The 13021-nt window shown below is 38.3% G+C and overlaps 1 protein-coding gene across 3 annotated transcripts in view; it reads right to left on the minus strand.

The window, feature by feature from the left end:
- SHF (Src homology 2 domain containing F) overlaps positions 1–13021 on the minus strand; it is a 300197-nt gene that overhangs the window by 47137 nt on the left and 240039 nt on the right. For 2 of the 3 annotated variants that reach the window (XM_056572554.1, XM_056572552.1), the window contains 2 exons: positions 11397–11568; positions 5507–5626 (listed from right to left, as the gene is read on the minus strand). The exons of the other annotated variant lie outside the window; for it this stretch is intronic. In XM_056572554.1, the coding sequence (XP_056428529.1) occupies positions 5507–5626; positions 11397–11568 (292 nt within the window). The remainder of the gene's footprint in view (positions 1–5506; positions 5627–11396; positions 11569–13021) is intronic. 3 annotated transcript variants of the gene reach the window in all.

Genomic DNA, 13021 nt, shown 5'->3' on the forward strand with positions numbered 1-13021 from the left:
TACTTTCCTACTACTCCAAAAAAAAAAAAAAAGGGAAAATTTTTGGACCACTTCGGAAAAGCCATGACTTCTTTCTATACCTCTGTGAGCATATTAATGCCGCAGGTATTTACCTCCAACAATAAATCATTTTTGGACCACTTGGGAAAAGCCATTGCTTCTTTTGATACTTCTGTATGCATATAAACATTAATAGGCCGCATAAAAATCTACTAGTGCAGTGTGCTTTTATTCATCCTGTTAGTTACCACCAGGTATCATCCGGTTATCCATAGCCATACATGTTGCCATAACTTTGAAATGAACTTTGCCTTAAAGGGGTACCTCGGTGGAAATTTTTTTTTAATCAACTGGTGCCAGAAAGTTAAACAGAATTGTAAATTACTTCTATTAAAAAATCTTATTCCTTCCATTAGCTGCTGAATACTAAGGAGGAAATTCTTTTCTTTTTGGAACACAGTGCTCTCTGCTTCCATCACGAGCACAGTGCTCTCTGCTGACATCTCTGTCCATTTTAGGAACTGTCCAGAGCAGCATATGTTTGCTATGGGGATTTTCTCCTACTCTGGACAGTTCTTAAAATGGACAGAGATGTCAACAGAGAGCACTGTGCTCATGATTCAGCATGAGAACTCTGTGATCCAAAAAGAAAATAATTTCCTCTGGAGTATTCAGCAGCTAATAAGTACTAGAAGGATTCATATTTTTTAATAGACATAATTTACAAATCTGTTTAACTTTCTGGTACCAGTTGATTTAAAAAAAAAAAATAATTAAAAAGTTTTCCACTGGAGTACCCCTTTAAAAACAACTCAGAATAAAATTTTTAGGTGATCTACCAGCATTAAACAGGGCTTTTTGGACTCTTGGAAAATGTTATACACACATTTTTGGGCTATTGGTGCAGTACAGGTTCTGTTAGAACTAGTTTGGTCAAAACCAGAACTTACTGCCCGAGTTCAGTGGACCGCCATAACCAAAACCTTTTGAAAAAGTCTGCTCATCTTTAATCTAGACACAAAAACATTAGAATGCTGCCATATTTGTACATTTTGGTCACTTTTTAAGTAGGGGTATTGTATTAGTTGTATAATACCAAAAGTTTTAAAAGGCAAAATAACAAAAGATATTAGGAATTGGTCATGTATGGACAGTAAAACATAATTAGGGCCAAATGGGAGAAACATGTACAGTATACAAATAGAAAAAAAAACAATACAAAATGATAAAATCAGAACAAAATCATAAGTCAAATGGGTAGAGCATGCACAGTAAATGTACTAATGTACTAATTTGCAAATGAACCAATAGAAAAAGGGGAAATGGGGAAAAGCTCCCTGCTACTATATTCAGCTAGCTAAGATAAAACTAAGTAGCAACAAGTTCCATTTAAAGATTTGTGCAAAGGCCGGGTTCACACTGCCGGAAATGTGCGGTTAGCACTTAATACACATCTTGGAGAAGTTTAGAAGGGCGTAATTTTCTTACCAGAAAAAGGACCACTTCTGCCCATAGGCTGTGTCTTGTATTGGAACTTAACCCCATTCACTTGGGGCTAAGCTGTAATACCACAAATAGACCATTATTAGAACACTGCTCTTTCTAGAAAAAAAGGGAACTTAAACAATTCATTGAATGGCTGCGGACACATTTTCCCCATAAGCCTTTATTAAAATGTTTGCTTGGTTTCCCTTATGCCGCCTGCATGATATTTTTTGATATATCAGAGAATGAGGGAAATTACATCTCTATTGAAAGACATAAGGATGGCCTTGGGAGTTTGTGTGCCCTGTCAAAGACTAGGTCCCCCTTGGCGGTCTTCTTCCATTGAGTCCGTAACATCTACAATCTCATTATGCGCAGTAGTGATTGTTGACATATTTGTTTCAACATGTGAGTTACGGTGACCAATCCCTGAAATATCAAGGTGTAATCTAGACAATACAACTTGAAAATCAGCTTGAAGAAAGGTTTTAAGATCAGTCAATACACCCTCAGTGACAGGTATACCAAACTCTCGCGATAGATGATTTACAGACAAAGAGACTACTCATACATGGAGCCATGTTAGAAGACATGGCTGAGATTTGTCATAAGACTATATATATATATATATATATATATATATATATATATATATATATATATATATATACAGATATATACATGACACACACACACAGTCATGGCCATGTTGGCTAAAAAGTGCTATTTTGCCTAAAAAGTGGGTAGACATCTCTCCATAATAGAATGTGTATTTTATGCACTGAATTTACTCTTTTCCATTAAGTTTTATTGCTTTTGTCTTTATATTATACACATCTGCATTCAGTTCAAGCAGCACAGGCCTCCATTTTCTAAGCACGGGTTTATCCTCTCCTTTGTAATGTCTCTCATGCTTTTTTAAGGATTTCAGCAATTAGAAAATGCTCCGAGCTACTGGACGCTTTAAAGGTCACTTGACTTAAAAAAAAATTTTCAATGATCTGCCTGCCCGACTGCCATACATTCTAAGAACTGTGCCACATGAATAGACTTGCATGTCCCATACAACAGCACAGAATTATACAAAAATTCTTTTACCCCTTATAAAAGTAGAATTTTATTAACACGCTTAGAAGTTCCTAATTTCTGTTCTGTTTATCAGATGGTAAAGTTCTAATTTCTATTGTGTTGAGATGGCAGATTTCTAAAAACGTTAAACTACAAACTGCATTAATTTGCTATATGAGAGGACTTTTAGTTTAGCCTCAGAAGAAGTGAAAAGACAAAAGAAATAGAATTTTAAGTCACAGCCTATTTATAGAACACATTATGCTTTACATGTGTAAGTAATGCCTCAGGTACTGAAAACATACCTTAGAGCCCATTTGACTTTTCTGTTACACTGAAGAAGACAAGTACGCAAAAACAAAAAGTAGTAATTTAATATATTTTCTGAACAAAACGGATCAGTACGGAATGTAATTGTGCAGTACACAAAATCTCTCCTCTCAAGGACAAAATATCGCCTAAGACTGCAGCAAGGTTATTGGAAGCTAATATGCTTTAGGGCTTACGAGAAAAGAAAATTGATGGGGGATGTAGAGCATCAAGGTGTTATAAGATCAGAGAGACAATTTAGAAACTATCTCACCCAGCACTGACAGCTGAGGCAAGATCTCTAGATACGACTGCACAAGTATTATGATTGGGCTGTAAAGCCCTTGTGTCTCTTAACTTAAACTGCCTTCCCAAAATCTGGGTACAGACTGTAAAACATATAATAAAAAAGAAGCAAAAACTAAATATCAATTTTTTAGAATATCCCAGTTATAATTCTGCATAGGGTGTAAAGAACGATAATGTTAATGAAACTAATAGGAGCTTGAGAGGATGATATCGGGGCCCAGAAGCTATAAGTTACACCTCTGACTGAATAAGTAATATATTCTTGGTAGATATATCTGCAGATTCCAATATATGTATATTGGTATATGTAGAAGGCATACATATAGAGGAAAGGGGAAGGGTAGAAATTGGTAGAAAATTGTTTATTGCACGGAGACTAATTGCTTTATATTGGATTCAAAACGAGTTGCCGACCTGTCAGGAATTCAATAATAAAGTGGAAGCCACATTAAGGTGGGACAGGGAGATGTACAAAAAGAGAAAAAAATTGGAAAATATGACACTGTTGGCCACAGCTTAAAGGGATACTTCTCCCCTAGACATCTTATCCCCTATCCAAAGGATAGGGGATAAGATGTTTGATCGCAGGGGTCCCGCTGCTGTGGACCCCCGCGATCTCCACTGCAGCACCCCTGTCATTTGGTGGACAGAGCAAACTCCGCTCCGTGCCCGATGACTGATGATGCCGGCCGCTTGGTCCCCTCTATTCACGTCTATGGGAGGAGATGTGACAGCTATGTACTAGCCGTCAAGCCCCCTCCTATAGACATGAATGGAGGGGGCTTGGCATCACGAACGCTGCCGGCCCAGAGATCACGGGGGTCCCTAGCAGTGAGACCCCCCACGATCTAACATCTTATATCCTATTCTTTAGATAGGGGATAAGATGTATACAGTGGTTTACAGTACCCCTTTAAATGGTATGTTTGGTACTAAGGCGACTTACCTGAAATGTGAACTGCTATGTGGAAATACAATAAAGTTTTGCTAGTAAGGTAACATAACAGCTTCTTTGTCTTGTTATCCCCGCATCAATGATCTTTATTATACCATGTTAAAATTGAACACTCCCCTGAACCTCAAGTACTCAAGTACTCACTCAAGTACTCCCCTGAACCTCTGATGCATTTCGAGCAAAGTTAGCTTCCTCCCATGCCCATGATAGCAATATTGGACTCAAGAGTCACTTCAGTACTGAGGTTAGATGTTCCTTCCTGCATGTTTTCTTAGCATCTTCAAGCAGATGATTGGTGGGGATTGTCGGGAGCCGGACCCCCATCTAGCTAGGCCATCAATTGTTATTTGATAAATCTGTTCATATTGAATGCTTTAGAGCCCTCGTCTCCACAACTGTGGACCTCCATATGTTGCAAAACCACAACTTCCAGCATGCCCGGACAGCCGTTGGCTGTCCGAGCATGCTGGTAGTTGTAGTTTTGCAACATATGGAGGTTCACACTTTGGAGACCACAGCTTTAAAGGAAAGAAATGTAATAAGACTGCAGGTAGATAGAAACATGTAAGAAAATATAGTCAACCATACTGGAAGATATAATAAAAAGAAACAAATAATAATTACATTTACTAAGTAAATGATATAGAAGAATGATAAGAATGAGATGCCCAACATGTGTAAAATGGCATGGACAATAATTGAAAGATCATAAATTATTTTACTCCTGGTAAGAAGGCAGCTATGGATGTGGAGTCTTTACACTAGGCAGTGGCCAATGCTATTTAAATGGGCACTGTCAGATCCGTAAACTTTATATATTTGTTACTGATAAAAATTACCTTTTCTAATATGGTTGTTTACTTTTTTTTTTTTTTTTATATTTAATAAAGACAACGGTCCCTTAAAATCCCACCACTAGGGGTCCCTATACCTACTGGGACACAAACCAGTACTGCAGCAGCAGCAGGCTTGTCCATGGGTCATGAGCAGACACACCAATCACCTCCCACCACCACAAGGGAGGGACAAACCCCCTTCACCTTAGAGGATTACTAACACCGTGAGCTTATAAAAAGAGGTATTTTTATAATAAAAATAGGCTATAAAGGCATAAAAAATTATATGTACATGGTCAGGATTAAGTACTGAGCAACATGTTTTTTACATTTTTTTGTGGGATCTGACAGGTACACTTTAAACCCCGTTGACCATTTCATTCAGGGTAGTAATCATTTTTGACAGCACAACATTAAAAGTACATAAACACAAAATCTGGTGATTTAGCAAGTAATAAAATGGATACTAAATAACACAATCAAATTGAGTGTCTTTTATGGAGTTATTCTTGTATTCCCTAGTTTCAATATAAAATGCACCTACTTCAGTGATAAGGAAAAGTCAATCTTGCTGGTCTCGCTGTTTCGCACCAGGTAACTTGCTTCTTTACACAGCCTCAGGAGACTCTCTGCATCTGTGCGGCTGATTGCACCATGGTACCAGCTGCGAGGGAATCCAATTATTAAACATAATAATATATATTTATATGTTTGTCTTATGCAGAGAGACTTTTGGTTTGCTCCCAAATTCCAATTTTCTCCTTTCCACCTTTCATCCATAGCATAATGTGTGATAAATTGTTGTACATGTTTTTCTTATTGTTTTGCTGCATTAATATATCACAGTTTACCAGGTTTTAAATGAAAATAACTACATATGAGGATTGTCTATAATGTGTTTTCTTTGATATGTCTACATGGATACAGCACACTCGAATATTAAACTTCACTGAAAGGCCAAACTTCATCCATGCTAATAAGGCTGGCTACTTGGTTTGTGTCTCTTTACATTGAAGAATGCCAGTCAACATAACATCTCCAGAGAAGCAGATTTTCATAGGGAGTCAACCAAAAACTGTAAACACTGAGCCTCACTAAAAATAAAAAATAAAAAATAAAACGCTACTAGATCATGTTCAAACTTCTGGATCTTCTGAGAGTTTTCCACTGTGAGCTTAAAGGGGTACTCCAGAGGGGAAAAATGTCTTCAAATCAACTGGTGCCAGAAAGTTAAACAGATTTGTAAATCACTTCTGTTTAAAAATCTTAAGCCTTCCTGTACTTATCAGCTGCTGTATACTACAGAGGAAGTTGTGTAGTCCTTTCCAGTCTGACCACAGTGCCCTCTGCTGCTACGTCTGTGTGTCAGGAACTGTGATTTGCTTCTACCCTGGACAGTTCCTGATACGGATAGAGGTGTCAGCAGAGAGCACTGTGGTCAGACCTGAAGAACATGCTGAACGGAATCCTAGGGCACATAACAGTTCTGCTATAGCAGGGGTAATTTTGCAAACAAATAGAGAAGAAACTCACATTTCTTTGTAGTTCACGACCATCCGGTCCTCTTCTTCTTTATTTTGTTTCAGATTTACAAAAATGTGGAGGATACAAACAACTTGCACATTGTCGAAGCACCTCAAACATCAGAAAGTCAGGATCTGACGTGATGTTTCGGGGTCCACCCCCTTACTCATGCGCATGTTTAAGGGGGTGGACCCCGAAATGTTGGATGTCAGATCCTGACTTTCTGATGTTTGAGGTGCTTCAGCTCTATGAAAATGTGCAAGTCGTTTGTATCCTCCACATTTTTGTAAATCTGAAACAAAATAAATAAGAAGAGGACCAGATGGTCGTGAACTACAAAGAAATGTGAGTTTCTTCTCTATTTGTTTGCAAAATTACCCCTGCTATAGCAGAACTGTTATGTGCCCTAGGATTCCGTACAGCATGTTTTAAGGGAGCAATTGGTGGAGCTCCACACCTGGGATGTGACGAGAATTGTGCACTATAAGGGTGCGTTCACACGCTCTCTGTTTTTGCGGGTTTTCCGCAGCATATTAGAAAGGGGCGGGCTCTTCTGGGCTGTCCATAGCAGATTGTCCGCGGCGGAATTTACGCTGCAGAAAATCCGCCGCAGTCCCTACTGACTTCAATGGGGCTTGCGGCGGATTTTCCGCAGCGTAAATTCCGCCACGGACAATCTGAAATGGACAGCCCAGAAGAGCCCGCCCCTTTCTAATACGCTACGGAAAACCCGCAAACACAGAGCGTGTGAACGCACCCTAAGACCGAGAAATTGTTATAGATCAGACTGGAAGAACTACACAACTTTCTCTGGAGAATACAGCAGCTGATAAGTATTAGAAGGCTTAATAATTTTATATAGAGTACCACTTTAGGCTGCGGAAAACGGGATCAGGAAACTTGCAGAAGATCCATATGTTTAAACATACTGTGCTGTGACTGTGCTTCTAGATTATGCAATTTTACAACAATCTAACAACAAAATGTCTCAAAAGTGAATTTTTCACACCTACAATTGATGCTGTATAAAATTTCTGTGCTATTGAGCCTCAATTGGATTATTTAAAAAAATAAACACACACATAAATATATATATACACACACATACCGTAAATGGCCGTAAATGTTGGCACCTCTGAAATTTTTCAAGAAAATCAAGTATTTCTCACAGTAAAGGATTGCAGTAACACATGTTTTGCTATACACATGTTTATTCCCTTTGTGTGTATTGGAACTAAACCAAAAAAAAAAGGGAGGGAAAAAAAGCAAATTGGACATAATGACACACCAATCTCCAACAAATGGGCTGGACAAAATTATTGGCACCCTTAACTTAATATTTGATTGCACACCCTTTGGAAAAAATTACTGAAATCAGTCGCTTCCTCCTATAACCATCAATAAGCTTCTTACACCTCTCAGCCGGAATGTTGGACCACACTTCCTTTACAAACTGCTCCAGGTCTCTCTTATTGGAAGGCGCCTTTTCCCAACAGCAATTTTAAGATCTCTCCACAGCTGTTCAATGGGATTTAGATCTGGACTCATTGCTGGAACTCTCCAGTGCTTTGTTGCCATCCATTTCTGGGTGCTTTTTGACGTATGTTTGGGGTCATTGTCCTGCTGGAAGATCCAAGATCTCGGACGCAAACCAGCTTTCTGACACTGGGCTGTACAGTGCGACCAAAAATCCGTTGGTAATCCTCAGATTTCATGATGCCTTGCACACATTCAAGGCCCCCACTGCCAGAGGCAGCAAAACAACCCCAAAACATCATTGAACCTCCACAATATTTCACTGTAGGTACTATGTTCTTTTCTTTGTATGCCTCATTCTGTTTTCGGTAAACAGTAGAATGATGTGCTTTACCAAAAAGCTGTATCTTGGTCTCATCTGTCCACAATATGTTTTCCCAGAAGGATTTTGGCTTACTAAAGTTCATTTTGGCAAAATGTAGTCTTGATTTTTTATGTCTCTGTGTCAGCAGTGGGGTCCTCCTGGGTCTCCTGCCATAGCGTTTCATTTCATTTAAATGTCGACGGATAGTTCACGCTGACACTTATGCTCCCTGAGCCTGCAGGACAGCTATAATATCTTTGGAACTTGTATGTGGCTGCTTATGCACCATCCGGATTATCCTACATCGACACCTTTCATCAATTTTTCTCTTCCGTCCACTCCCTGGGAGATTAGCTACAGTGCCATGGGTTGCAAACTTCTTGATTATGTTTCACACTGTGAACAAAGGCAAATCTAGATCTATGGAGATGGACTTGTAACCTTGAGATTGTGGATATTCTCTTCTCCTCTTAGTGTTGTCCATGCTTAGTGTGGCACACACAGACACACAATGCAAAGACTAAGTGGACTTCTCTCCTTTTTATCTGCTTTCAGGTGTGATTTTTATATTGTACCCACCGGTTACTTGCCCCAGGTGAGTTTAAAGGAGAATCACATGCTTGAAACAATCTTATTTTTCCACAATTTAGAAAGGGTGCCAATAATTTTGTCAAGCACGAGTTTGGTGTGACATTATGTCCAATTTGCTTTTTTTCCTCCCTTTTTTGGTTTAGTTCCAATACACACAAAAGGGAATAAACATGTGTATAGCAAAACATGTGTTACTGCAATCTTTTTCTGTGAGAAATACTTAATTTCTAGAAAAATTTCAGCGATGCCAACATTTACAGCCATGACTGTGTGTGTGTGTGTGTGTGTGTGTGTGTGTGTGTGTGTGCATAAACTTTTTTTTTTTCAATCTCTACCTTTCAGACCCACCAGTGCTTCACAATACTGCACCATAATGGCATATGTGAAACCCCTCACTGCACAATTGGCTATATTTCTAAAGCATGTATCAGGATATTGACAACTACTTGTCACTACATATGGTCTATTTTCTAAACACATACTTACTTGGCAGGAGTAAAAAATGCAGCAGACCATAAGTATACATTAGGGAAATAGACCAAACATTGAAAGAGAAGAAAAGGTGCCTGGTGCAGGTGCACATCAGCATACCATTTTGCTGATATCCCGATGTATACCATAGATACATAGCCTGAATACAGCGTAAACTCAAGGTCTGCTATATCCCAGAAGAGTGCCATTCCTGTTCTTGGCTAATACTAATATTGCAGCTCAAGAAGACCCATTCATGTGATGATATCATGAAAGCCTTTCCTTGGTATCATGAAGGCTTTACTGGGTTTTAATTTGCAACAACTATAAACAACACTGTGTGATTTAATTGTTACAATATGGTGGCCCATATATTTTCTGTCAATCCAGCATGAAAAAAAAAAATCATGGATTACCATGAAATGTGTGAATGTATGCCCTAATCTAGGAAAAACTCATTCTGCTCGTGCTGGGGGATTATCTAAATTTGTGTGTACTTTATAGAGATAAAGATGCCAAAAGAAGACTTCTCTACCTGTAATAAGCATTTACAAGAAGAAGTCAAATATTAAGCAGCCCGGATGGTGGAGAAAATATGAAAGTTTTATCTATTAACTATTGTGAAATGTCTCCTCATTCAATAATCCAAGTGTCAATCTGTCTTCTGTAACTAAAGCAAACCTTGGAAATGTACAGATAATATTCTGAGGTGTTTGTTTAGAATGCAAAACAAGTTTTCTTTAGGTTACTTTTGGTACGTTGTAAAGTAAAATAGAAAACTTTCATCACATGTTTGCAGATTTGCCCTTTGGCTATGATTCTCTGATATTCCCTACCTGGTTGTCAAGCTGAATTTAACAATATTCACAATATATATATATTATAAATTATTCTGTTGATATCCTTGTGAGACGTTTTCTTACGCTTAAACTTTTATGTTGCTTTCTACATTATAAATAACAATGTAAAACTGGAATATATATAGCATATTAGCTAAAAAGTAGAGAATTACTAAAAGTAAAAAACTTAAAATGTAATAAAGATGTCAGCAAACGTGAGACACAGAAGACTGATGGCAGGAAAAGACCACATGGTCCAACTAATCTGCCATTATATCAATCTTAAAATTAAAATAAAAAGAAATTATATGAGTTTTTCCCAGGCAGGTTTACATTCACTTACTTTGGATTTTACAACTACATTTGCTGGACTTTTCTTCCAAGCTTCTACTTTCAGTATTTTAACACCGCCCCCCACCCCAACTAACTCCTCTATTGTTCTTTGTTTAGTTTCATATTAAAAGCACTTTCCTCCTAAACCTTATTTAACACTTTAACATATTATATAGGTTTTAATCATATGTCCCCTTTCTCTTTAATCTTACACTCTACCCCCCCCACCCTCCTCAATTTTTCAAAATGGTCTACCACCATAGACACTTATCCCTTCTACACAAGATGGGGATAATTGTCTGATTACTGGGGGTTTGACTGCTAGGAACCTCCACAATCTTGACAAGGGGCCTCTGAAACAGGAATAGAGTGGCAGTCTGCAATCTGGACGGCTCCATTCACTGTCTATGAGAGTGCCAAAGATAAACGGGCACAGCATTTGGCTATCTTCAGTGCTCCCTTGAGTGAGGCGGATCTAGAGTCTGCACACTGCCACTGCACTAATAGTCTCAGTTGGGAGGCCCGTCTTCGAGATCAATACAGCAAAACCTCTCCAAAAGGCCATCACTTATATCTAATGTACTTTGGTCCTCAAGATTTTTCACTGCATTTTGGGTGGTTATCTCAAAGAGGTTTCAGTGTATAATAAAGTATCAATCAAGGAACAAAAATGTTAAGGCAATATTTAATCAAACTTATTAATAATATATAAGTTTATTTTACCCATAGAATTTTTTTTTCAAATGTGACCATTTTTAGTGTATGAATAGATTATATTGTCGTGTTGGCATTAAATCTGTTTATTGTTCCTCAGTAATAATATTAGTAGTACTTACAATTGACTCTCTAATGGCAGTGAAGGGTCTATTCTTTCTCCCACTGAGCTGATGTGTTCTACACTTGGATTCTTGATAGCCTTCAAGCTCCCAGCTGAATGTCTGTGCATGTGCCTGAGTTTGTCCTCTCTGGATGGTGACATGTCTGTTTTATCATCATCATCTAATTGGGCTAAAGGAAAAGAGAAAAACTATATAAAGTATAATTCTAACAACCAAAAAAACAGGAAGACACACAGGAATGGGGGTTTAAAATTGAGCTCAAGTTTGGCGCCTCAGTAACTTTGCCTCTCCAGCAACACCACATCTCATCATATGTCCCCATTCTATTTCTGATGCACAAAGAAAACTGGAACAATGTATAAACCAAACAAAATATTAGATAATTAAAAGCTGCAACAGCATACAAATAGCACACTTGTTTTACTCAATATATTTCCAGATGTTGAATAGCTACTGCTGTTTCTGTTAAGTTAAATCTATTTTTATTGTATTATTATACAAGGAAACCAACAAAGATTTTCCCATTCATGACATAAGTAGTGTAATAGAGTCATCAGCATATATTATACTGTTTGCCAATGATTTATGGCAAGAAGATCAGTACAGGGACTAAGTGTCCTTATAGGTGGGACGGTAAGGGGCGTTTTAAGATCAAAGGTCTAATGAGTCTTATTGTGAAGGGGGAAATGAGGAGAGTGGAAGTAGAACAAACCATTTAGGAGTTAATGGAAGATTGATTTTGCAAACCTGTTCATATGCATGGCTATTCAGCACCATTATATATTACTGGAACACACTCTTACCAGAGATAAAGCAATGCGCCAACTTCATGGTGGCATCTCCGGCATCTCTCATGCACTTTGTTGAAAGTACTTATTTTTAGTTGCATTGTGCATTTTGATTTAAGATAATGATTACAAGCAAAAACTACCAAAAAGGCAAATTTGGAACAAACCAGCTATAGCCCCCTAAATCAATATCAAGATTAGAGATCTATTCAACCCAGGTTCTGTTTAGTGAAAATTCTAAACTTGAGCGGTTTGTTTCAGCCAAACCTAATAAAATAGAGTGAGCTACATAGCAGAAATAAAAAGGGGGAAATATCACATGACCTCAGGGTAGTCTTGAACCGTAAAAAAAAAAATAAATAAAAAGCTGTGTATCTTATAATTCTCACATGCTTCCCAGCAGGAGAAAGTGGGCGTTTCCCAGCAGGCATGAAATCACTGATTCCTGCTGGGGGACCACTGCCACCCTCACATGGTTACCGCACTGTGACGAATAGAAGACCACAGGCACTGTGCATGTTTTAATGGAAACAACAAGACTGTTCTGTCCAGCGTCGCTAATACTCATGTAAAGAGACAGTTCCAATGTCCACAATTAGGCAAATAGCATGTGTAACTGTATGCTTTTGAAAATTCCCAACTGGAGGTGCTCTTATCCATGAATGAAGAACGGAAGTGCAAATCACATCAATATGCAAGGATGCAAGAAAGATAACTCTGAGGTAGTTTTTAGGCTTTATTCAGCTTGCAGTGAATCAAACAAACAGGTACACAGGGAGCTTGTGATGGAACAGGCAGGGACCATGCAAGGGGCGGCAACTAGTTTTAGGCACA

This window comes from Hyla sarda, chromosome 4 (assembly GCF_029499605.1).
Source record: "Hyla sarda isolate aHylSar1 chromosome 4, aHylSar1.hap1, whole genome shotgun sequence".
In the NCBI taxonomy this organism is placed as follows: domain Eukaryota; kingdom Metazoa; phylum Chordata; class Amphibia; order Anura; family Hylidae; genus Hyla; species Hyla sarda.